This window comes from Sphaerodactylus townsendi, linkage group LG05 (genome assembly GCF_021028975.2).
Source record: "Sphaerodactylus townsendi isolate TG3544 linkage group LG05, MPM_Stown_v2.3, whole genome shotgun sequence".
Taxonomy (NCBI): domain Eukaryota; kingdom Metazoa; phylum Chordata; class Lepidosauria; order Squamata; family Sphaerodactylidae; genus Sphaerodactylus; species Sphaerodactylus townsendi.
In genome coordinates, this window is record NC_059429.1 from 73163453 (window position 1) to 73190328 (window position 26876).

At 42.6% G+C, this 26876-nt stretch overlaps 1 protein-coding gene across 1 annotated transcript in view; it reads left to right on the top strand.

The window, feature by feature from the left end:
• Positions 1–9991, top strand: part of BTBD19 (BTB domain containing 19) — a 50425-nt gene extending 40434 nt beyond the window's left edge. The window contains 6 exon segments of the mRNA XM_048498881.1: positions 5336–5404; positions 5527–5592; positions 5595–5670; positions 7152–7243; positions 7246–7284; positions 8730–9991. Coding sequence (XP_048354838.1) covers positions 5336–5404; positions 5527–5592; positions 5595–5670; positions 7152–7243; positions 7246–7284; positions 8730–8864 — 477 coding nt within the window. The 3' untranslated portion in view covers positions 8865–9991.
• The last annotated feature ends 16885 nt before the right edge of the window (positions 9992–26876 follow it).

A 26876-nucleotide genomic window follows, 5' to 3' on the forward strand; every position in this document is an offset into this window, starting at 1 on the left:
TCAGACGTACATTGGGGGAATTCATTGTAAGAAGTTCTTGTTCATTCAGCCCGGGGAGTCAGAGAAAAGGGACAAAAATCCCCCTGTCCTTTCCACTGTCAAAAGTGGGGCAAGAGGGAAACTGGAAGTTTCTTGTCAATTATCTCAGCACTCCACAGCATGGAGTGAACAAAGCACCTGTTACCTGACATGTGTCAGGTATATTGTGCAGTTATGTCTTTAGGGAAGTGATTTCATAATCAGAAGTGGTTGTGACTGTGATGGTGTATGGACCTGCAGTGCCATAATCATTCATAGTGTTTTAATCCTTCTACACTTACTGTGACAAAGTCTGAACGATAAACATGGGCCTATTGTGCACTTGTGGTCTGCCCTACAGGGATGGTACATTCCCTTTTGGTCCGATTTTCTGTGCACACAGGTTTTCCCCCCTCCTGAACTCACTATGCTGCAGATCCTCTAATCCCCACAATTTCTAAAAGCAGGGAAGGAGCAATTCCCACCCTCCCTGCCTGCTCAGGGAAAGTGAAGCAGAGCAATGTCTGTTTGTCTTGCTTTGGATTTTCCTCCCCTTTCTGTGTTCTTCCGCTCATATTCCACCCACCTCTCAGCAAGCATTTCTAGGGGATCAATGGACCTTATTTTTTTTTTAAAAAATTACACTAACGTTGTATCACAGCATATGATTAAGGCAGTACGATTTACCAAGTTGCCTAGCTTCTTCCCCTGCTCCCTTCCCGATTCATTTTCCCTTCCTTTCCCTTTCCCTTTCCTTTCCTTTCCTTTCCCCTTCACTTCTCTTTCTCCTTTCCCTTTTTGCCCCTTTCCCTTCCTTTTACTAAATAAACAGAGATTAGGGGGTGGATGAGCTACTTTTGATGTAGCTAGAATTATTGGACTATTATCCCCCATTTGGAAGGTAGAATAGAGTACAATGGGGCACACAATTTTTGTACCTTTTATAAGTCTAATTACCTATTGATTGGGTTGAGTTATTGTAATCATTTTTCTGCATTATATTAACTATGTTGGTATATCGAATTGTGAAAGCTGGATAGATATGTTGTGTGGTGAGCCGCCCTGAACCTGACCTCTGGCTGGGGTTGGGTGGGGTTGACATCAAAATAAAGAAGTGATAGAATATTAAACTCTCCCCCCCCCCCTTCCCAGCAATTAAAAAGGTGGAGGAAAGGGCAGCATTCAACAAGTTGACCTAGGAACAATCCGGAATCAGGTGCAGGCAAAATGGCAGCTCGACTCAGAGCAATCAGTAGGGCACCTCCTCACTGGTAAATAGAGAAATGCAGAGAGACCCCACTGTGGAGCAAAGTATCTTAAGGTAAGCACAGCATGCATAAAGGGCCACAGTAGTCAAATTCTAGAGTTAATTGCTAAAAGAAAAAAATACACTTTCATGCATTTTCTCTTTGTAATGACTATCTGAAGCATATAGTTTTTATCCTTACAATGGACCATTCATAGCAGAAGTAGCCCAGAGACTTGGTTACAAACTAATTACAGATGTTTGTAATCACTAAACTTTCTTGACCTGCATTAGTCCTTTGAGTGATCAAAATAAGCAAGGGGTACTGATATTGCATTGATTTTTTCATCATAGTGCGTGTCAACAGTAATTCAGAAACACCAAAAAAGTAATTGATCAGTACCTACACTGACATTCATAGCTGTTAGCAGTTGTTTTACACACATCAGATTAGCTTCATCTCTTATCACAACTCTTAGAAAGTGTGTAGGTGGACAATAAAATGAGCTGTCGTGGCTCAAGCAGTGAAAGCCGTGGGTAATTACAAAAAGCACTGTGGGTTCACAGGTTCTCCCTCCCTCTTCCTGTTTTGATGTAAAAAGAACAATGTAGAGCAAAGAGGAAAACCTCCCTATGTGTTATGATGACCTTTGTGGCTGGGGCAAACCCGGTTCACCAGAAACTGTTGTCAGCATGATTATGCGTACCAAATTTCCCTATGTCTCTCTCAAGCTATCCTTCTACCACACAATCATGGGTCTATTCCCCATTCTGTTCTCACATCCTTACCCATGCTCATTAGAAGATCAGCAATACTACAACTTCTTTTACACCATTCTGGGACCACTTGTGTCAGGACCTCTGTTTTGCAGATCAGCTCGTATAAAAAGGAAAGGTGATTTTACCAAAGGGAAAAAGGCAACAATACAGAGAGGAAAACCAAGATACTATAGTCTAAGTCTGGAGAGAGAATTCTAGGTTCCTCCTATCTTTATCTGCTTTAATTCTGCCAACCATGAAACCCTGAATGCTTTTCTGACAATGGAGGTTATTGGCTTCTCATTTACCACAGGAAAGAAGAGGCTTCCTCTCTCATCCCATTCCTTTCCTTACAAATTGGCAGCTGCAGCTATCAAAGAATGAGGGAAGCTTATTGGATTGGAATAAAGGCAAACAGCTGCCCATAGTGCATGCAGGATAATTTCTCCTGCTCTGTCTTATTACACACTGAATTACACTCACTGTGTTCATAGACAGCATGTCATTGGGCTGACTGCTCTGGAGCCTTTGGTTGTCTATTGGCTACAGTGATTCTCACATATTGAGAAGTAGGGAAGGCTCAGTTATATTACTCAGAAACAGCAGGGCAAGGAGGCCAGTTTTCAGGGCATTGCTCTACCAATTCCCCATTTACATCCTGGTACAAACATCCTTCAGTTGTGTAACTCTTTGATACCAACTTCCATGCTGCTGTACTGAGGTTTATTCATTAATCAATTTTCTTATTAAAACTCAGAAATTAGTCAGGCTATCTAATTTGGGAAAGGGTTAAAATATAGATCAGTTGATCTCTCTGAAAAGTGTAGCTTCTGTCCCCTTGGGGAAAAATCATTCCATATTAGTCTAGTGGAGTTCCTGCACTTTCCTATGTGATAGAGATAACTGTCCTTGAAGAAGAGATGAGCTTCCTTGACAAGTATGTACTAAATCAAGCTGGTAATATCCATGTCTCAGAATTCCCCCGGGCATTTCAGGCTGAGCTGCCTGAAAGCCATATCCTTTATTATACTCTCTTTTTACTGGTCCTGATGTTGATGGAAATAACAATAATACTTCTGTGGTTGTAGGTGGGTTGACTGGTTGTCACTGTTAACTGTGGACATTTGTTTGCCATTTTTGGAATAATCAGTTATGAGCTGCATGCTTGACTGTGTGGTGAGGCCGGTGCATCCTGAGAACAACTGTGAGGACAGTGTGGCTTGCCACAAACATACTGTTTCTTGTATATGCACCCTTCAGTAGAGGTTATTTCTTTCTCCTCCTGGCTCCCATCAGCAACTTGTGCTTACTGATCCTTGGATGTGTCTTATAGAACCTTTAGTGTTTTTATCCCCATGGGAAGCAGCAAAACATCAACACTTTATGTAGGAATACATGCCATATGTAAGCTGATCATGTAGTTGCCTTGAATTTAACACACACACAAACACATGCAATAGTCACACTCCTCAAAGCTAAATTCTCAGATGCCTCTGCTGCTCTAGAAGATCCTGATCATGGGAATTTTTAGACAGTGATATGATATCATGGATGCACTGTTTGGTTACTTTGGAGGATATCAGCATGTTCTGCCTTTAGACAGCCTTTTTGTTGTATGTTCATGTGATTAAAAAAATAAATAACCCTGCTGCAAACAACATTGAGATCTGAGCCAGTGTATTAAACTACATGTACACCTTCACGGACCTTTAATTCTGTTAATCAGGAAACATTTCAAGTCTTTTCCATGCAGAGTGTTTGGCTAGAGAGACACGGGGTGGTTACTGTTCAGTTTCCCCTTCCAGTATTTCTCAAAACGTCAAGTTGAACACAATACATAACTGTGATGGGATCATATTGTAGGGTTGCCTTGTCCTCATCCTGACAGCAAATGCTATGATGCAGAGACCAGGCAATGCTTGATGGAATGATATCAGATCATGCATTGTAGTTAACCAGACGAGATGTTATGAAACAGATACAGGGAACCAGTCATGCGTTTCATAATTTTTGTGGGGGGTTTTGCCATTAAGTCATATTTGACTTATGGCTACCTCTAGGCAAAAGACGTTCAGCAGTGGTTTGCCACTGCCTGCCTCTGTGTCGCGACTCTAGTATTCCTTGGAGGTATCTCATCCAATAGTCAGGGCCAGCCCTGCTTAGCTTCTGGGAACTGACAAGTTCAGGATAGTGGGGGCTATTCAAGTCAGGGTGTTCCATAATTCAGAATCACTAAATGAGGATTAGAACTCCCACTCCATCCATGAATGAGTCTTGAAAAGGAACAGCAGAGCACTGTTTTATCAACCATTCGTCAATCGGATTGTGAGTTCAGTAAGATAAGAATGAATAAATCCCATCATTCTGGCAGGTTACCTATCTTCTGCTAACCTGAACAAAGAGCAGAGCTGGCTGGAATGTTTTTTGCAGCGGTTTGACTCTCACAGTTTAAATTTTCTTCAGCTCTAATAGAGTCTCCTATTGTTTCAAGTTTACTCATTTGTTCAGGGCATGTTCCATTTAGGCAGAAACATTTTATCTGCATTCCTTTCAGCAGCATTGTCTTGAGGAGCATCCACATGGCATTGTCCTCTATAGAACCAGTTTCCATGCTTTCCCCTGCTTTTCTGCAGTCGTTCCCAAACCTGGTTTGGTGTGATCTTTTTTGAAGGACTGAAGTCAAAGCACCTTTTTATGCTGTATGGCTGAGATAGCCTACATTTTTGCAGGTCCTACCCATGTCAGCACCATTTTCTTTGTCTCAATCTCTGTGTTCAGCATTTTCTTGGGTGAATGAAAAATCAGGTTTCATAAGTGATTTAGACTATTGGTTTACCATGTGTATGGTGTAATTTCAAAGGATTTTTAAAAGGCGCCCATCTATGTACTAAGTGAACATATGAATTGGTTGTAAGCCTCAGATATTCTGTTTGGGCAGCTAACCTTCTACAGAGCCCAGAATTTGCCAAACGTGTATCTATATGGAAAGGCCCTCTCTGTTCAGAACACATGGCCTCATATCTGATCCTGGAAAAGGATTTACTGTGTGTTGTAGAGATTTTCCTTCCAAGACTACCTATAAATACCCCAACAATAGAATAACTTTGATGGAATTTATTGGGTTTATTACACTCTGAGGTGCAAACTCAGGTGCAAACTCAGCTTCAGCCAGTTCTGCCCGTCTCAGCCCAGAATCCTTTCTCTCCTCTACTGTGCTCAGTGTCTGGATGAACCATTCTCTTGATCCAGCTATGACTTCAAACACAGTGTTTGTTAATTCTTGTTCTCACTTTCTTGTTCTCACTTTGACAGGCAGCAGTAGCATATGGGCAAATAGATCTCCAGATGCATTGCCTGGCTTTCATTGAGAACTGCACCCGGGTAAGAAGAAGATAAGAATTTGCATGATTCTGCAATTTAAAAAGGTCAAAGCAGCCACTACTTTTTATCATCATGGAAAGAGTGTCCTTTACCGCTCAGATGAGTCAAATCTTTTTTCTCAGGAGGTGGTGCATACACGTGGCTTCTTGGAGCTGTCCGAATTGGCAATGCAAACCATCTTGCTAGAAGCTAAATCGAGTTCATGGCTATTGATGAGGTAGAGCTGATTCGTGCTGTTCAGGAATGGGCCCGTGTTGGCTCTGTAAGTGTTCATTGTGTGCGGGGGTGGGTGGAAGCAGGATATGTGAAATGAACCAGGAATTTAGGATTCTACTCCCTGGGTCCTTTTGAAATCAACTGTGCTGCCAGCAGGCAGGGATGTGACCAGGTCTAATCCCACAGGGCAAAGCAGGCAGCAAGCACAAGATGGTCAGGTCATAGTCCAATGGGTCAAGGCAGGTGGTAGGCAAGGCGTAGTCAGGACACAGTCCAATAGAACAGAGGAGCAGGCTAGAAATCAACAAAGAACCAGGCACACAGCAGCGACAGGTAACACACTTGTTGCACCCAGGCAGAAGCAAGCCTTCTATAGAGAGCCTTGTTTGGGGGATGGAATTCTGTGAGGAGTTAGTCCTCATCAGATGCAGAGACTTCTAATCTCCCATACCTTGCTGCCAAACGAGCACTCCTTCTGTGTTTCTGCTGTAGCAGCCTCTGCTTCTGCCTCCTATGCACAACTGGCTCATCACTGGGTTCCCTAGGAGGATCTGCAGGCTCCTCCACCTATATGTCATCAGGCAGGGAAGAACTGGGCATTGGTTCTGCTGCCTGGTCTTCCCCAGGAGCAGCCAACTCTGACTCACGCTTGTGTCCCTGTGGTTCTGCCTCAGAGTCCCCTGTGTCCTGGTAAGTACCCAGGGGCTGGCTGGACACTAATATATCTAGAAATTATTTTAATGTATTTAAAACATTAATCCTGGATAACCAAAGTTCATCTAGTCCAACCTGTTGGACAAAAATGGGATTTTCTTCTCTTTCTTGAAAAAAGTTTTTTTTTCAAGCTTGCGTGCATTGAAACAGGTAGGCTAAAGAATTTGGGAACCCGGGGGATAAGATCAAATTAGCAAAACAGAAATTTATTTACAGCTATTTGCAATGTTTTCCACAGGATTGTTGTTGTAACTTCAGCTCCATTTCTAATTCACCTCCTTCCAGTTAACACCTACCAGCCCTGCAGTCCCAGCAGGATTCTTTAGCATACATTTTTGACATATAAATGAGTCAAATGTGCCCAACTGGCAGTAAGGTTTTAAAAGGTAGTTAGTCAGTTCATTATGCATCACAAGCACTGAGTGTGGAGCAATAACGGAAAAGATGTTTGCAGAGCAAAGTAGCTTAAAGGTTAATTGAGAAAAAGAAAAGACAGAGCAACACATGGAGAAGGTTAGCCAGTGCTGATGCCACATTAACAAAGGTTCTCCCCATTTTCACCCAGAAAGAACATACATGGTTTGCTGAGGAGGACGAAGCTGGAGTTAAATCTCTGGAGTTCTGGTTCCACATCCCCCACTATGACATCCTACATTTGCTGTGATGTAAATCACCTGTTCCTCTGAGATGGAAGATAATTTCTCTTCTTTTTCCACTTGTATTCCATCAGAAAGTTAGGGACAATCCTTGGCAAGAATTAGCTGTTTGCCCCAGTCTATGGATTTACCATTTGTCTGCCTTTCATTTCTGGTGGCAGTGCTTGGAAGATCCAGTGCAAAATGTGGCAGAAGGAGTTGTATACATGAGCTATGCCTTAAAGCTCTGTTGTCGCCAAGAGTAGAGCTGACTCACCCCTGGAAGAAGGAGAATAAAAGGACCAGATGATTCCAGTGAGAGATGCTGTTCTCAGCAAAACCACCACTTCAAACCAAATTAAACAGGAGGATGTTACTTTTTTATATGTGGTCAAATTCATTAATAAATCAAATAAATGGAGCAAGCAGGGAGTGGAAAAATGGAATTTATATCCTCTGAAGTGTTGTGTGTTTGTTTTCATGCCATCATATCTTGACTGCTAATGAACAAAGAATATTTAAAGTTAAGCCCCATAAAACATATTAAAGTAATATATGAATTGAAACTCCAACATGAAATGCAATATCTTCCTCTAATTATTCACAGCACTATGCCTAAAATATGCCTCCATCAGGTTTGCCATTCTTAGTAAGTTCCCAAGAATGTAAATTTATTTGTGCAGTTCCACCTCCTCACATATCCCAAGCCACACTCCTTTCCACCATCTGGTCCAGTCTTAGTACCATAGAGAGTTTGGTCTGATCCTAAAAGAGTAATATAGCTTTTATGCCACTTTTAGTGCCAAGGAACTCCAGTTATGGGAACCCCCCCAGCACCACTGCTCTGCACCCATGGGGTGGCCTGTTGAGGTGTGGAGGATGGAGGCAGGAGGGCTTCTGTCGGCCTGCAGAGCAGCAGGCATCAAAGGCACAGCTGCTCCGGGCTGCTGGGCTAGGGTTTGGGGCTTGTCTCCTGGAGTTGGGGGGAAGGTGGGCAGGGGAGGGATGGAGATGTCGCACACCAGTGGAAGAGCAAGTGAGTCCTGCTCACCCTATTGGCTGGGGAGGGTTCGTTGTCACAACATTCCACCCCTTAGCCTTTTATTGGTTAGAATTACTAACTCTGCAAATGTACATTTTATACTAGTATTAAGATAAGTCAATATGATCAGTAGCTAGAGCAGTGGTGGCGAACGCTTTGGCACTCAGATGTTATGGACTACAGGATTATTCCATCAGCCCCTATCAGTATGTGGCCAATTGGCCATGCTGGCAGAGCTGACTGATAAAATGAGAATTAGGTCCATAACATCTGGAGTGCCAAAGGTTCACCACCATGGAGCTAGAGTGTTACATTTAGATCAGGGAGATCCAGGTTCAAATCTCCATGCAGTCATAAAGATAATTAGATGACCTTGAGTCAGTCACTTCCTGCTTAATTGGGTTGTGAAGATAAAACAAAGAGAAGCTGCCCAGAGTTCCTTAGAAGAAGGCAAAAAATAAAAAGGTACACAATCCCAACATTTCGGAATATAAAGGAAGTGCATTGGGAACTATTAAATTTCTGTCAGTTTAGAAGGAATTGGCTTCAGACCCCTGTGGAGAAAGAGAAGAGGCCCTCATCATTTACTTCTACCTGTCCTCTCTCATACTTCTGTGGTATACTTGTGTAGACACTATGATGTGCTCACTAGGGCTTGGTACCCAACCCAGCGCTGGTCTCACTGGAGCGTATTATATTTGTTTCCATCCCTATCTAGATAGAGAGTTTGGCTGAGGCCTGGAAGATCCATGCTTTATGGAAGGGGCGTGGAACACGGTCCTACTTGTGCCAGCGTCGGCGTGGCACATTGCTCCGGGAACATCATCACCACCTTGACTCACAGCACAAGTGACTTGGGACTCAATAAAACAGAAAAGAGCACTTAATGCCTAGATCAAAGAACTTTTTGATACTGAGCCAGGAACTACCTACCACCAATTGGATGCTTCACAGTTATATCCTGCTTGCCATTGTGAGCCATTGTCCAGTTGGCATCAAGAGTTCCCAGTGTGTGAGGAGGGGCCTGACTACTATCAAAGACTGGATTGGCTAAAAATGCTCTCATGCGATACCCCCTCATCCATCTTACATGAATTCAGAAGAAAGATTTGAGGTGGGAACAACATCTACTTCTCATAAAAATGACTAAGGCCCCTTCCGCACACGCAAAATAATGCATTTTCAAACCACTTTCACAACTGTTTGCAAGTGGATTTTGCTATTCCGCACAGCTTCAAAGAGCACTGAAAGCAGTTTTAAAGTGTGTTATTCTGCATGTGCGGAATGAGCCTAATTGTCAAGAAACTGAGTCCCTTAGTGCAGTTTCTTGTTCTCTTTCTTATTGGTTCAGGCCTACAATAGGAACGTTTCAACTGGAAAATAACTGTGCTGCTACTTGAGATCCAGCAAGCTGTGCCTTATTGCAACTGAGATAAGAGTCCAGGTGCTGGGAGGAGGCACTTTCTATTCTGACTCCCTCTAACCACATTACATTCATTAGTGAAGATGAAATCATGAGCCTCCACACAGGTGAGAACTGGGTGGGCTTAGCTGCAGATAAGCTCCCACCACTCCATCTCACTCTGACCCCGCTCCGGTCACATCACCAGTAACATGGTTACATAGTCAATTGATATCACCAGCCATGGATCTGATTGGTCAAATATGCTCAGGCCAAACCAGACCTTTGGCCGTAAAGTTTGAGTTTTTCAGCCTAGTTTTGCTCTTGTTGCCTTATTCATGGCTCTTTGACCGTGGATCTTTTGATTTTGTACCTGCCTTATGGGTCAGACAGAATGTCTGCCCATGCTGACTCTTGGAAAGAGTGGACTTTGAATGCTGGAAGATTTTAGCTGGAAGGGTGACATCTGGTAATCTTAACTAATGTTATTGCTGTGTGTGTAGTTATTTTAATCCTCACTGTTTGCTGTTCTTTTTATAAATATACATGCACAATTTTAATAAATTACTTTAATTATATCTAATGGTGTTGTATCTTCAGGTGACTTCAGTCTATTTTGAATACCTAGGCCTATGTGGCCAGGTTAATTGTTTTTGTGAAACTCACATTGTATGTGCTCTCCATTGTAGGGGTGACTTTCTTGACTTTAATCCCAGGAAGGTTAGAAGTTTTTCCAGAAAGGGTGGAAGCTTCTGGCTGTTTGGGAAGTGAAAAGGGGCTGGTGGCAACTACTAAGTTTGAGGTGTGAAGACTCATATCCCAGGGTTTTGTAATTTTGGCCTAGGGGTTCTTGACACCAAAGAACTTGGCCTGATGTGTCTGGAACTGCTTGGCATGCTGTTCATTTCCCCAATACCAACATGTTTGTCCAAAAAGACCAAGGGTTTGTGGATTTGGGCTGTTAACGGAGTGTAAGCTCATGACTGGAAATCTCTGCAGAGATGGAAGACCTTGAGATAGTAGTCTGAGGGTGATCTTGCATTGAAACTGTATATTTTCTAAATAAATACTGGTAGTTCTGTTACCGCCAGGAAAATAAACAAAATATTTTCCTTGAAGTCAGGTTCTGCTCTGGCCTACACTGGCTCCATGGGCCAGGCGCAGAGAGACTTGTGTGGGTCAGAAGCCTCCATAAGGTTCACAGAGAACGCATATGTATGTTTGTGCCAATGCTATACGGTTTCCCTCTTGTTTATGCCTTTCTAGGATGTAATAAAAGTCCCTTTTAAGTTGAATGCAGTTTAGGATGTTAGTTCTTCAGTTAGTTTAAGGTTTTGTTATTGTTAGATTTAAGAAAGCCATGCCCATAAGTATCTGTAAAGTCTTGCCCATAAGTATAAGTACATGTGTTTATCCTTTAAGGTTTCCCTAACATTTAAGTTTAAAAATGTTATTTTTGAAATTTGTGTCTGATGGCCAAAGCAGTGGCCAGAAAGGTTGATATTAAGGGACAAGGAAATTAGTCCTGGAATTCAGTTTGGACCAACACCCAGGTAATCCCCATCTTCACCAACAAAAGGGCCTTTTGACTTAACAAAAGGATGTCACCCTGTTTTGCTATTGGACTGTTTGAAGTTTTCTCTCTCCAGGATCCAGAAGCTCATTGGACTGTTCACATCCTTACTTTCAGGATCCAAGAATTCATTGGATCATTTAAAGCTTGTCTCTGTCTATCCTAACCTCCCAAGGAACCACCTCAGGCAAGAAGGTGCAAGCTTTTCTTCTGGGATTTGATCTCATCAGCATGTGCAAAGGGATTGTTTTCTCCCTTTGGCATTCTAGGATATTTTCTCTGTATTAGATGGAAGGAGACCGCCCCCTTCCTGGTTTTTTGCACTTATGGGGATTGGGACTGCCCTACCACCACCCCCTTTCTGAGTTACTGGGAAATGTATAAAAGGGCTGATGCACAGCCATGTGGGGGTCCTTTTTGCTGAGCTGTGCCAAGAAATCACTTGCCAATAAAGAGCCTTCCTGCTTTTGAAGAAATTCTGGTCTCCTGCACCTTTTCTCCTTGCCTTGCTGTCACGAGCTGAAATCACTTGAAATCACTCCTAGAAATCACTTTATGTTACCGGGGCAACGGTAACAGTTCTGCACTGGTACAGCAAATCAGGCATGTCCCAAAGTTGTGAGCTACTATCAAAATGTCTAACATAGAGAAAGGCTTCTTAGCATTTGGATGTGTCTTCTGATGCACTTTTAATATTTGAAGAACCCCATCACAGCAGATCTTGTGATTGCCATCGCCAGTCGGGAATAAAAAGACCAAGCTTGCTAAATGCCCACTTTGGATAGAAATCTCCCTGGGAAAGCCCCCATCCACATTGCATTTGGGGTCAGCAGGGGTGGGTCAGGCTATGTGCTGATGTCCGCTGACATAGTAGAAACTCTAGAGTTTCTAGAGGATTGGTTAACATCAGAGGCGTAGCTGGGCCAAACTGGCCTAAGCTTGGTTAGCATTCTAATTTTTCACAGCCCCTATGGCCCCATGGCGCCCCTCTTCCTTCCTTCCCCACCTCCCCACACTTACCTTGGTTCCTTTCACTTTTTCAGAACTTTTTAGGGCTGCAAAAGGCCTGTTCTCAGTAAAAGCGGCCTGATGGGGCCATAGCTTCCCAGGAACCTCAATGAGCCCAACGTCTCCTGAATTACTGTAGTTCCTCAGGGAAGAGGGTGGGGGGGCACTGCAGTGGGTGGGGGAAGGGGGGAGGGGCCTGGGGGTGATTTTTCCATGCCCCCCAGGTGTGTGCATGGCGCACCCTCCCGCCATGACTGGTTAACATGTTGATGTCATATCCAAATTTGTAATTAAAACCTGGTCTAGAACTGCTTTAGATTCCCGGAACAATACTAAAACATGAATCAGACTTCTAAAGGAGCAGCAGTGGCGTAGTGGTTAAGAGAAGGTGCATTCTAATCTTGAGGAACCGGGTTTGATTCCCCACTCTGCCGCCTGAGCTGTGGAGGCTTATCTGGGGAATTCAGATTGGCCTGTGCACTCCCACACATGCCAGCTGGGTGACCTTGGGCTAGTCACAGCTTTTCAGAGCTCTCTCAGCCCCACCCACCTCACAGGGTGTTTGTTGTGAGGGAGGAACGGCAAGGAGATTGTAAGCCCCTTTGAGTCTCCTACAGGAGAGAAAGTGGGGGATATAAATCCAAACTGCTGCTGCTCCTCCTCCTTCTCCTCTTCCTCTTCTTAATATTACAGTTTCTATTAAAATATTTTTGAGCACCAGACAAATAGAGTTGCCATCCTCCAGCTAGGATTTGGAGATCTGGAATTACAAGTGATTTCCGGACTATAGAGATCCATTCCCTGGAGAAAACAGCTACTTTGGAGGGTGGACTCTATGCCATTATACCTTGCTGAGGTAACTCTTCCTCTTAACAAAGCCCTTTCCAGGTTCCACCCCTAAAATCTCCAGGAAATTCCCAACCAAGAGCTGGCAACCTGACAAATCAGTTGATAGTGGACAGCTTTTGGTGGTTTATACAACAATGTTCTGTTTTAAATGGAAATATAACTTCAGCTAGATTCCTTATTTTATAATTTTGATTATAATCCTAACCCAAATGCATTTTACAACCCTTGAATGTAATATCATGTCTTACGCCCTTAACATTTGTCAAATAGTGGTGCCGCTCATTAATCCCAGGGAAATATCCCAAAGAACCAAGTTCAGGTTCCAAAGAACCAAATCCAGGTTCCTGCACCTGAACCAAGCTTCTTAGGAGGCGGAGATCGAGGGAACTTGAAAGCTGAAGATGAGGTGGTAGAGCAAGGAAGAAGTTCTGGCAGCCATTGGATAAATCTAAACCTTGTTAGCCAAATCCCTGGCCCAGATTGCATTCACCCAAAGAGTTCCTTAAAGCTCAAAGCCTGCTAATGAAATTGTTGATCTTCTCACTTTAATATGCAACTTATCCTTGAAAACTGTACCCATCCCTGAAGACTGAAGGAGAATGGGCCAGACGTCACACCAATCTTTAAGAAAGCGATCTAGGGGGACCCGGAAATTACATTAGCCAATCAGTTTGACATCTGTTCCTGGTAAAATTAGGTAGAATCTATCATTAAAGATAAAATTATAAACATGTAGAAAAGCAAGACCTGCTGAGAAAGAGTCAGCATGGCTTTTGCAGAGGCAAATCCTGTCTTACAAGAGCTTACTAGAGTTCTTTGAGGGTGTAAACAGGCATGTGGACAAGGGTGAACCGTGGACATTGTCTACTTGGATTTCCAAAGGCTTTTTGACAAAGTTCCTCACCAGAGACTGTTGAGAAAAACTCAGCAATGAAGGAATAAGAGGGGAAGTCCTCCTATGGATTAAAAACTGGTTGAGAAACAGGAACAAAGAGTGAACAGTGTAAATGAAAAGTTCTCACAATGGAGATGTCGGGAGTGGTGTCCCCCAAGGATCCGTTTTGGGACCAGTGCTCTTTTAACCTATTCATAAATGACCTGGAAGTAGGGGTGGAGTATGCAGGCCAAAGTTTGCAGATGATACCAAATTAGGGTAGGGTGGTGAGAACCACAACGTGATTATGGGCGAGCTCCAAGCGGACCTTGATAAATTAGATGAGTGGGCTCAGAAATGCAAAATGCAGTTCAATGTAGCAAAATGTAAGAGTGATGCAATATAGGGCAAAAAATCCAAACTTCACATACACGCCATAGTCAGTGCTATATCAGTCTGACAGACCAGGGGAAAGGGATTTAGCGCCTTAGTTGATAGTTCCATGGGAATGTCAACTCAATGCATGGCAGCTGTGAAAAAAAAGGTAAACTCTATGCTGGGGATCATTAGAAAGGAATTGATAATAAAACTGCAAAGATTGTCATGCCCTTTATATAAAGCAGTGGTGCTTAATCGCGACTTGGGAGTTACTGTGTCCAATTCTGGTGCAGCCAGATCCTCAAAAAAGATATTGAGGAGATAGAAAAAAGTGCAGAGAAAGAGGCAACAAGGATGATTGAGGGACTCAGCACCTTCCTATATGAGGAGAGGCTGCAAGCGTTTGGGACTCTTTAGTTTGGAGAGGAGGCGGCTGAGGGGGGATATGATTGAAGTCTACAAAATTATGCATGGGGTAGAAAATGTTGACAGAGAGACATTTTCTCTCTTTCTCACAATACTAGAACCAGGGGGCATTCATTGAAAATGCTGGGGGGAAGAATTAGGACTAATAAAAGGAAACACTTCTTCACGCAACGTGTGATTGGTGTTTGGAATAATGCTGCCACAGGAGGTGGTGATGGCCACAAACCTTTATATAGCTTTTAAAAAGGGCTTGGACAGACATGGAGGAGAAGTCGATTTATGGCTATCAATCTTGGATCCCTCTTTGATCTGAGATTGCAAATGCCTTAACAGACCAGGTGATCGGGAGCAACAGCCGCAGAAGGCCATTAAGTGCTCACATCCTACATGTGTGAGCTCCCCAAGGCACCTGGTGGGCCACTTTAGTGGCAGAGAGCTGACCAGATGGATCTCCTTGGTTACTGATCCAGCTGGCTTGTTCTTATGTTCTTATGTTCTTAACCAGTCTGAAATCAATAACATTCTCACTGGGACTTAAAGATTTGATGGGTTTTACAACTACCACAGAAGTTCAAATCAATTCCCTGTTGTCAAAGTGCATCTTTTAACAAGGTCAGATTATTCCAGTCTTTTGAAATGGAATATATGCAAAATGAGCCCACAACCACCCCTTTCAGTGATTCTCAAGCAGAATATAACTGTTGCCCCAGTGGTTTAACCTGGAGGATGAAAGATTACTTTAAAAGGCTAAGAGGCAAGAGGAATTTTGACTAAGGATTGGGATAAAAATAACCTGGAGGGAATTTTAGTAGGATCAGCAGGATGTTTTTCATCCTGATGCCTGTGGACAGCCTTGTCCCAGTGTGGACATTGGTGAATCAGTTTCACCCAAGCCAAGGAGTGGCAAACCCTGTCATTGAGCAACCAGAATTTGACTGTAGCTGCTAACTCAAACCACTCCCACCTTGTCTAGCACTGTTTGTACCTGGTTGCTAAGGAAGGAGATGGCTTGGGAGCTCATAAAAAAACTTAGTCCTTCAGTTCATTGAAATGTGCTGAGTCCCCTGGGTTTGGGCATGCTGTTAGCTGCTCCTCCAGTGTGGCAAAACAGTAACCCTGGGTCAAGGGGTAATTTTAACAGTTGGAGTCTGGATAGTATTGGATATAGGACCAGTCACAGTATGTTGGAAATAAAGTTTCTAGATCAGTTATTCTAAATATCAAGAATACTGAAATGTGGAGATGTTCTGTGGTTTTCTCATGGAAATTCTATATTAAATATTGAAATCTAAGCTTAACCCCCATACCCATTTTCAAGAAGGCCCAGAACAAAAGATTCAGGCAGAAGTACCATGCAGCCATTTAATACGTCTTTATGAAAGTAGATCACATATGCTCTTGCAAAACTTGCTTTACCTTTAACTTTTCACAGACACATCATATTTATTATTATTATTAATATTATTAATATTATTTATTTATTTGTTTATTTAAATTTAATAGACCGCCTTATCCCCAGAGGGCTCTAGGCGGTTTACAACACGACACATAATACCCAACAATCATTTCAAACACAATTACAAACCTTAAAAACAGTAGCAGAGTACAAAGTCATAAAAACAGAATCAACCCAAGTTCCCTATAAGTGGTGCATTTGGGGTCAGCAGGGGTGGGGCAGGCTATGTGCTGATTATATACACGTTTGACAGATTTTGGCCTTCAGAGAAAGAATCTAACTTCAAATGGATGGTCAAAAAAGCTTTTGTACTTAGACATCAAACACCGTAGGTGCGCTGGAGACATTTTTGCTAGAGCTCAGTATAATTGGAACAAAATAATGATATATGAGATCCTCAACCCAGCCTGAGCCATATGGATCTTGGAGAATCATGCACCTAATCACATGCATTTTTTAACTTATGGTGGTAAGTCCCATGAGTTTGGTGCTCATTGCAGCCTTAAGTATATCATCCTTAAAAGAGTATGATACACAGCATCTCAAAATGAGCCACCATAAATTTTACAAGAATCAGCATATTGCAACGTGCTGTTGGGAAAGAATAAAGGAACAATAATACTTTCATTGATAGAGATGAGAAAATAAAACACAGGATTTGTGTAAAAGAAAAGTAGTATATTTTTAAAAATTAGATGAGACAAGAGGGGAACAACTTGCGGGAGCAGCTATCCCATTCCCCCACCTTTGCTTCCTCACTTCTCCCCCTACTTCTCTCAGTCACACACTTTCCCTCCCTCCTCCACTCCATTTTTATTCTCTCTCTCCTCCTCCATGCCCAGGTTTCTCTCTCTGCCCCCCTACCCACCACTCTCTCTTTCTGACCCTCATCACCCATCCAGCCTCCCACCTGCTTCCTCCCCTCCCCCAACAGCAGCAGTGGGGGTGGCAGCTCTGTCAGAATCACAACAGTTCTCCTAACTACAGAGATCAGTACCCCTTAGGGTTGCCAACTCTGGGTTAGAAAATTCCTGGAGATTTGGGGGTGGAACATTTGGAGGGTTAGGGAGGAAAGCAAGCTCAGCAAAGTATAGACTCCATCCTCCAAAGCAGCCATTTTCTCCTGGGAAAATGATCTCAGTCATCTGCAAATCAGTTGTAATTCTGAGTGATGTTCAGACCTCACTTGGAGTTTGACAGCCCTAGTTCCCTTGGTGAAAATGGATGCTTTGGAGGGTGGAGTCTATGGCATTATTCCCTTCTGAGGTCCCCCCCTCCCTGGATCCTAACTCCCCAGGCTCCCCCTCTGAAAACCCCAGGAATTTCCCAACCTAGAATTGGCAGCCTTATCTCCTTCCCAACCAATAGCCAATATACCTTTAACTGCCCCTCTGTCAAGCTTTCCATTTCCTCCACCCATCCCCCAGAGCCTCTGTTATGGAAAACTCAATCTCTCTCCACAGTGGGAACAGAAACAGCTTGCATTACTCTACTCCTTTTTATCCACATAACACTCCTGTGATGTAGGTTAGGCTGAAAGTATGTGACTGGTCCAAAATCACCCAGGGAGCTTCTGCAGCAAGATGGGGATTCAAACCTGGATCTCCTATACCAGGGGTAGGGAACCTGCGGCTCTCCAGATGTTCAGGAACTACAATTCCCATCAGCCCCTACCAGCATGGCCAATTGGCCATGCTGACAGAGGCTGATGGGAATTGCAGTTCCTGAACATCTGGAGAGCCGCAGGTTCCCTACCCCTGTCCTATACCCTACTCTAGAGCTCCAACTACTATACTGTACTGCTTTTCATATGGTGGCTGCTGGTTATAGTAGCAAGCAGCCAGGCTTCGTTGAATCATGGAGGTTGATTGACATCGTCACCCAGGGGTTGCTGCCATGTTTAGGGTTGTCAATCTCCAGATATGATCTGGAGATCTCCCTGAATCCAGATAATAAGATCTGTCCTTCTGGAGAAAATGGCAGCTTTGGAGGAGGAACTCTGTGGCATTATATTTGACAACTCCCCTCCCCAAAACCTGCCCTTCTCAAACTCCCCCACAAAATCTCCAGGAATTTCCCAAACTGGAACTGGCAACCATAGCTGGGTCTGTTCCCTGTGAGTCTTTCCCGAAAGGCCAAAATAGGTCTGGAAAGGACTTTGCTTCCTCCTCCTTGCTTTTACTGATAGAAACTGAAGCCAGGAATCTGATTGCCTAGCAGCAGCCCAGAGAGAATCTGTTGCTTAAAGCTACAGCGGCTCATTTTATTATTTTTGCATTTTAAACCCCTTCCCATATATATATATATTTCTGCAAATAAAATATTGTATAAAAAGATGATGTAGTGACATTGAGTTGGTTTTAGTTGTAATATTTATGTTTTCTATGAACTTTACTTGTGAATGTTACATAAAAATATTTTGTAACTCTTAAATCTGCCTTTAAAAATCTATATTAAAGAAATTATTTGGAACTACACATTTTGTTCTCATATTTATTTTTCTGTTCTTTAATGTACTCCTTTTAGAACAGAAAGAAAAATGTCCAATAAAACCCAAAATAAATGTCCCTGTTCAAAGAAGCACCAAGTAAGTAATTTTAACAGAGCATTCAAACTCCTTAGAACAGTCTCCACCCTGCTCATGTTAGGCAACATCAAAACTATACACACCCTGACTCACAGCTACTTTCTGTATCAGCTAGAGAATCTCCCCAGGGCAGATGGAACTGCACAGGAATTTATTCATCTTAAGGCAGGCCCTGTTGTGGTGGCCTCATAGAAACTGGGAGGTACCAGGACCCAGGTGAGGAGAAGGTTGTTATCTTGAACAGAGGGAATGAGGTCATGTCCACAGGGTCCTTTTTTTTAGGAACTGGTGAACACTTCTTGCCCATATAATGGCCCCATGTGCAAGGGTTTTCATCTGTCTGCATGCCTGGTAGAGACCGTGGGTTCACTGGAAACTGACCAGACCACATAATCATCTTCAAGCTGTCAGCATCAGGATGTTTTGTGGGAAAAGTTTGACATGGAACTATGGGAAGTTGCTGTCTGGACTTGCCCAAGATGCCAAGTCAGCAAGTAATATCTTTTGTTGGATCAAGCTCTGCTGGAACTCACAGAATACAGCAACTTCCTTGTTACACGGAATTCTTCTTTGGGAAGACTGGGAGACTCATCCATAGGCAGCAAAATATTGTGTTATATTGCAGCTGTTTCAGTCATTCTCCAGCCACTCCTCTGACCTTGTCGCAAAAGGAAGCCTGTATCACACCTTTTGAAAAAGCCTGCCTGGGAATTTAATCATTGTTTCAGCCCAAAGACAATCTTATTCTGGCCATTATAATAATCCTTTGAGATCCGGTGCAGTTTATTATTAAAGCACTGTAACTGAACCACAAAATACGGTAATATGTCACTTTGGAGACAAACTCTGCTCATTACCTTACACTCGGATGGAGCTACAAGCAGGAACCTCCATAAGTACAGAAGGAAACCATGTTCCTCTTCCCATGCTTCAAAGCAGTTCACTCCCCCCTCTGAGGTTGCTAGTTCCAGATTGCAAAAATCCTAGAGATTTGTAAGTGAAACTTGGGAAGCTCAGAGTTTGAGGAGGTGATGGACCTCTCAGTCATCCACAGCAGTCATTTTTTTTCCACCAGCACTGATAGCTGCAGTCTGGAGATCAGTTGTAATTCTGGGAGATCTCCAGGTCCCACCTGGAAGTTGGCAATGCTACGCTCACACCCACTGAATTGGTGCAGGCAGGAAAGAACAGAGACTACAAGCAATTGTCATGGTGGTACATCAGGTGGGGCCTGGAGATCTGGAATTACAATTGATCTCCAGATTACAGAGATCAGTTCCTCTGGAGACAATTACTCCTTTAGAGGGTGGGCTCTGTGGCAGTGGTGGTGAACCTATGGTACGGGTGCCAGAGGTGGCACTCAGAACCCTCTCTGTGGGCAGGCGCAGAGTTGTCGTAATGAGGGAATCCTTTACACACACATCTAGGCTGGCCTGGGCTGCTGGACTCGATGTGCATGCACCTCAGCGAGCACGGAGGCTGGTGGGCCTGGTGCCTGTGCTCCAGGTGGCTGCTGCCTCGGGGAGGTGCACGAGAGGCACAGAGTGGCACATGTGGGACTTGCTGGAGACTACAGGCTGGCCCCTGCTCGAGGGGGTTATTCAGCTTAAATTGCCGTGTTGGCACTTTGCGATAAATAAGTGGGTTTTGGGTTGCAATTTGGGCACTCGGTCTTAAAAAGGTTCGCCATCACTGGTCTATGGCATTATATCCTAGAGGTTGCTCCTTTCCACAAACCCTGCCCTCTGCAAGATCCACCCCCACCCAAATCTTCAGGAATTTCCCAACCTAGTGTTGGCAAACCTAAGATCACATTTTGGAATGCTCTGCTAATAACCTGGCAAAGGAAAAGCTGCTTAAGCACAAAATAGGGCCCATCTTTCTCCCAGTTGTGCCAGTTTTCTGTTTTGCAGGAAGGTGATTTTTTTCCAGCAAAGGGAGACATTCAAATATGGTGTCTCTCCTAGCTTGTAGCCTGAAGTGATACAGTTCATTATACCACCTCATTCTCCTGCATGTATGATCTAGGCTAGGCCTCCTTAGCTGTGTTTGATGGGAGAGGAGTACAGAAGCAGGAATAAATTTGGAAGGCAGCCCTGGCGGCTTTCTTTACAACTCTGCCAAGTTATAAGGGCCTCAGAGGGTGTGTAACATGCCATTAGGCCACTGTTGACTTATGGCCATCCAGTGAGGATTTCAAGAAATAGATTAAAGGGAGGTGGCATCCTCCGCATAGTGAACAGGTACTCCTTATAGTCTCCCATCCAAGTACTTGTAAGACCAGCCCTGTTTATGTTCTGAGATCTGACAAAATGGGGCCATCGGTCAGGGCCATCACAGAGTAGGGAATGGAAATTCCTCCCCTCCTCCTCCTCTCCCTCCTTTTCTGCAGCTCTGGGCCCTTAACTCTTGGGGCCCTCAGCACACTGAGGGTTTGTTTCCAGGGGTGGGTGGAGTTTTATGAGATTTTATTAGGATGCTGTAATTTTATTTAATCTGCTGTTTTAATTGGAGTTTTAATATTATTGCTGTTATTATTCTGTTGTTCATAGAGCCCTTAGGAGAGTATATAGAAATAATTATAAAATAAAATAAATAAAATAAAAATAAATGCAGAAAGAGGGACTGAAGAGGTAATAAATAGGATTGGAGAAAGGTTGACTGTCTTCACACCTGTTAAAATACAGTAACTTTTTTACTAGCCATAATGCTAGACACTTTCAGACCTATAGGCCCACGCTGTGTGACTCTCCTAGCCATGGAAGAGCCTCAAGAACTGATGAAGGGAAAAAAAAGAGTTGCTGAATTTTTTTCTTTGTGTTTGTCTACTGCCCTCTCTTGGTAGAATCAGAAATTGGTACAGCACATCAAAAGTAAATGCAACTCAGTAGGTAAAGAGTTTATATCCACATGTTGTTGGACATTGTGCTATGGCACGGATTGTAAAATACAGAAGATGTATTATAATCAGTCATTCAATTTGAACTCTGTTTCATTGTGACCCTATTTTAAATTAGAGTACGTATGAGAAGAAAACTGGAAGGAACTGAAGTTATGTGTAGAAGGAGCGACAGGGGAAGAGGACTGAGCACATTTTTTAAACACACAGAACAGTCAGAATTATCATTGAATGGTTGCTGCTTACACAATTATTGGGAAGGGATAAAAAAGCAATGTGGTCAAAACTGCCGAAGAAGTTGAAATACACTGTTATTAATGGAGCCAATCAAAGAAATTGTTTCCCTGAAAAAAATTGTTGGTTGGTCTCTGAGGTTAACTGTCTGGAAGCCTGAGAGGCTGAAGAAGTTCTTGTCTGGAAGCCTGAAGCCTGAAGAAATCTGAGGGAGAGTTTAAACTCTCTGAATCCTCTGAAGATGCCAGCCACAGGGGCCTTGAGCAAAGAAACTACGTCAGGGGAGAGATGCTGCTAGAACATGACCATACAACCCAGAAACCTTCAGAATCAGTTTAAACTCTGTTAATTTTTTTCCTGCAGCAGCTAAACTACAGTAGAGTGTACATGGACGTAATGGGTGCTTGCTTCCATGAGAAATCCCTGCATATTTATATGTTCTGTCAGTGCAATGTGACAGCTAACTCAACAGGCAATCCTGTTGTGCCTGGCAACCCCAATGTCATGTTTGGATCTGTAGCGAGGCATGTATCTAGTTTTATCTATGGAACCTGACCTAATACTAAAATCTGAGCTGACAGAAATGGAGACCATATTGTTATTTGGCACCATGACACCAATGAAGAGGAAAAAAAAAACGAGAAACTTTAAGCCAATATTCAACTTTGCAAAAATGCTGATTTTTTTTGTTCTTCTTATGAAGATTATTAACATAACTGTTTTTTTTAAAGCAGGGCAAGCAAAGATTTATGGAAAGGAAAAGATAGTGTTGTGGATTAAATTTATTTATTCATTCATTAGAGCTTAATAAACCCCGCTCTCCCGAAGTCAAGTCATGTAGCCTCAGAGTCAAGCTACTGGATGTCTTTGAGTTTCAGCACCATCCACTAGTGAACAATAACAAAGGATGATACCTCCATACCTGACCTGTAAGGTTCCACACTTTCTTGTACTGCTATGTAACATTTATTGCAAACTGCCTCCACCTCAAAGGGACACATTCATTCATTTTTCATAGAGGAAACAAAGGCTGTGTGTCCTGATCCTTGACTTTCATGATTGTACATAGCGTTGAGAGGATCATGGGACAGAAGAAGTTGAAAGAGGCCTATCGAGTTCTTCTGTCAGAAGGGAGAATGAGAGGTTGAGCACTCCTACTGTGAAGTAGGGTGTCCCAACACTATTAAACAGATTCATTGTGGCTGAAGCAGGACTGCTAGCTTTCCTCTGGGGCTTTGTAGTGAGCAAAGTTGACCTCACTTTCATTGACTGTACATTTTTATTTATAACTTTGTTGAATATGGGGGGGGGGCATGCATCCTTCAGGACACTATTCAAACCCTTAGTCCCATTTTTTCTAGGGAGCCAGGAATAATGTGTTTTTTCAAATGTATATACCATCTCTCAGAGAGCCTGCAATTACAAAGAACAGTGGAGAGATCTCAGTGAAACACAAAATGTGCATTAGCAACATCGTTCTCTATACCAACATCTATTGCATCCCTGCACTTATTTTCAAACTGACCAAGATTGATGATGATGTTGAGGAGGAAAAGTTTGGATTTCTGTAAGAAGACTCAAGGTGGTACAATCTCCTTTCCCTTCATCTCACCACAACAGTTACCCTTGTGGGGTATGTGGGGCTGAGAGTTCTGAACAAACTGTAACTAGCCCAAGGTCACCTAGCACAGGCTGTAGGAGTGGGAAATTAATCTGATTCTCCACATAAGAGTCTGCCACTGATGTGGAGAAATGGGGAATCAAACCCGGTTCTTCAGATTAGAGTCCTTTTAACCACTATATCATGTTGGCTCTCAAGGGTTCCCACCTGTTACTGGTCACTATATCCAAAAGCAAATTGGGTGGTCCCTATACAGATAAAAAACAGAGTAATAAGGGCCAAGTAGAGTTATCAACATAGTGTCTCCCTAGTTATGCTGAAAAACCCAACTTTCACAAAAAAGGGGGAGGATAAAAGTTCTAATATGATCTGATAAATATGGAAAATGCTCCAGAAGGAATGGAATGTTGAGAGTTGTTGAGGGTCAGTTTAAATGATTGTCCAAACCCCTGAGAGTTTATAAAATCCTAGAGAGAAAAAGATTTGGAGGTGAGGTGAAATTTCCAAATTGTCTCATCTGTGTGATTTCTTGTGGGGCCCTGGGTTGACTTTTTAAAAAGACAGCTAAACTTGCTATGAGAAACTCAATCATTATAAGGGAGGTGAAATATTACATAGGATATGTAAACTCTGAGGTGAAATATTACATAGGATATATAATGCTATGAGTTTACATGGTAAGCTGTAAAAAGGCTATAGAAAAATGCTACTAGAAGAGTTGGGTGGAAAAATTTAACTGAGACATCTTGACTGTCTGTGGACAGAGGCACCACTGAAGGCGAATGGAAAGAGTGGAGGAGAAGAAGCGGGTTGTGGCTTACCACATAACTACCTCAGCTACAATCAACTCTGTGCTTTCAACTAGATTTTTGAGGCTTCAGAAACTCACACTTTCCCTTAGATATAAGTAGAACAAAGGAAGCTTGGACTCTGAAGCTTATAGCCACCCCCCTCCAATCTTGTTGGTCTCTAAGTGCTCTTGGACTTGAATTTGTCTCTTCTTCAGCCCAATATGACAACTCTCTTGAAATTACCTCAGCTAGATGCTTACTTGAGGCATCACAGCACTAATGTGGTAAAATTAGCACAGTATTTAGGTTTTCATTTCATTATATGTCCTGGTGAGCAACTCTGTTATTGTATAAGTCAGGCACTTGTCTTTAAAGTTTTGATTGGTTTAATCCTTTTATTGCTATAATGAGTGGTTTACAGGAGGATCTGTCACCAATATGCCTACAGCTATTTGAGCTAAGTAAGTGGGAGGCACTGAAGGTAGTATTCCACCATTACACAATGCTTAATTCTAGTCCTATTTGTAGAAAGAGTATAGGCTAGGAACAATTAAAGTTGCCCTATGCAGTAGCAGCATGTACATAAATATAACCAGTGGAAATGGCTGCACTGGGGTTATCATAGAATTTCCTGCCTGATGGCAGCAACACTATTGTGAGCTGGACATATGGAAAGTGTCAAGTCAGCAGCCCCAGTGCCAGAGCACTACCTGAATAGTTTTGGATGTTGAAACTTCTTCAGGGTTTGGGGCCAGTTGACCTTGTTTTCACCCTTTCTATGTACTGCCTCTATCATTCTTACTGTTCCTGTCTCGAAGAAGAATGTAAGGAAAGAAAGCAGTCCATGGACAATGAGATTACCACTGCCCCAGTGTTGTCCTCAGCTTCAGCACTGCCTCCTCTGACATTCACAGAAACAAAAATAAAACTCACAACACCAAGGCAAAGAGTGTTTACATAAAACCTAAACTGTGAAAGGAGGGCTCCTTACTATATAATCTCTATACTTTTTAGAGTGTGAATGGATTGGAAAGGGTCTTAATTAAACCAAAGATATGTTGATGCTGGGATACAGAGAGATGTAAAATCTACAATAACATCGGTAATTTGCAAAGCACTAAACTGGATACTGGCTGACCATTCCTTTATTAAGCAGATTATTAGTTAATCTGTGAAAAGGCCGGTTAATATTTTATCAGCCAACACTAATGGCTATACCTCCTGATCACTATGGAGGGGTGTGTCTTTTCAATATATTGAATAAAATACCCATCAGCATTTAGGGAAAAAAAATTAACTCTGTGGTTTGGGGTAGGGGCACCCAATACAAAGGGAAGTACAGTGCAGGAACAAACAAACCCAGTGCTCACCAAAGAGGCTGTTACAAGCTATCAAGGCAGAGTCACTTTAGCATCTATTACAAAATAAACCTTTATATGTTATATAGTATTAACTTCATACCAATACAACAAAGTAACAAATCAAAGGATCACAGCATGTGTGTGAAATGCAAACAATTCAAACATTAATACAGAAATATGCAGTACTGATCACTTACCACCAGATGTCACTGTAAAACACTGTATGGTAAAGTATCATGTAATCATCATCATCACCACCATCCAGGAAATAAAGCAATGTTCAAACACAAAGAATATACACATTTCATGAATGGAAATTCCAGTTCCTAAATAGTATAGGTGTCTTCCTACAGGTCTCTTTCTACAGGACTCCTGTTATCTCCAGTTTCATATCTTCATCAGGAAACATCAGACAAATAAGATCAGTTATTTGGGGCTCTTTGTTTCCTAATGGGAGTGTTTTAACTGACAACATTTCTTTCACCATTTTGCCGAGGGCAAGACCAAGACATAATTAAGCATAGGATTCCAATTGCCTACTCTCCCGACAGCCCTGATACTGCCCATTTGGAGTTATGTCAGCAGCACCACAGTTAGGGAATGTAGACCACACATATCATCAGGTCTAGACAGACAGACAGGTATGTGTGTATATATTATCTTGCGCTCCAGGACCATTCTCCCCTCTTCCATTTTGTCCTCACAACAACCATGTGAGGTAGGTTAGGGAGAGAAAGTGTAACTAGAAGATTGGGGATGTGAACCTCATCAGGCAGGGAAGAACTGGGCATTGGTTCTGCTGCCTGGTCTTCCCCAGGAGCAGCCAACTCTGACTACGCTGTGTCCTCAGGTTCTGCCTCAGAGTCCTCTGTGTCCTGGTAAGTACCCAGGGGCTGGCTGACACTAATATACCTAGAAATTATTTTAATGTATTTAAAACATTAATCCTGGATAACCAAAGTTCATCTAGTCCAACCTGTTGGACAAAAATGGGATTTTCTTCTTTTCTTGAAAAAGTTTTTTTTTCAAGCTTGCAGTATTGAAACAGGTAGGCGAAAGAATTTAGAACCGGGGGACAAGATCAAATTAGCAAACAGAAATTTATTTACAGTTATTTGCAATGTTTTCCACAGGATTGCTGTTGTAACTTCAGCTCCATTTCAATCACCTCCTTCAGTTAACTGCTACTAGGCCTCAGTTCCAAGAAGGAATTTTGGCATATGATTTTTGACATATAAATGAGTCAATGTGCCCAACTGGCAGTGTTTTAAAGGTAGTTAGTCAGTTCATTATGCATCACAAGCACTGAGTGTGAGCACAACGGAAAGATGTTTGCAGAGCAAGTAGCTTAAGGTTAATTGAGAAAGAAAGACAGAGCAACATGGAGAAGGTTAGCTAGTGCTGAT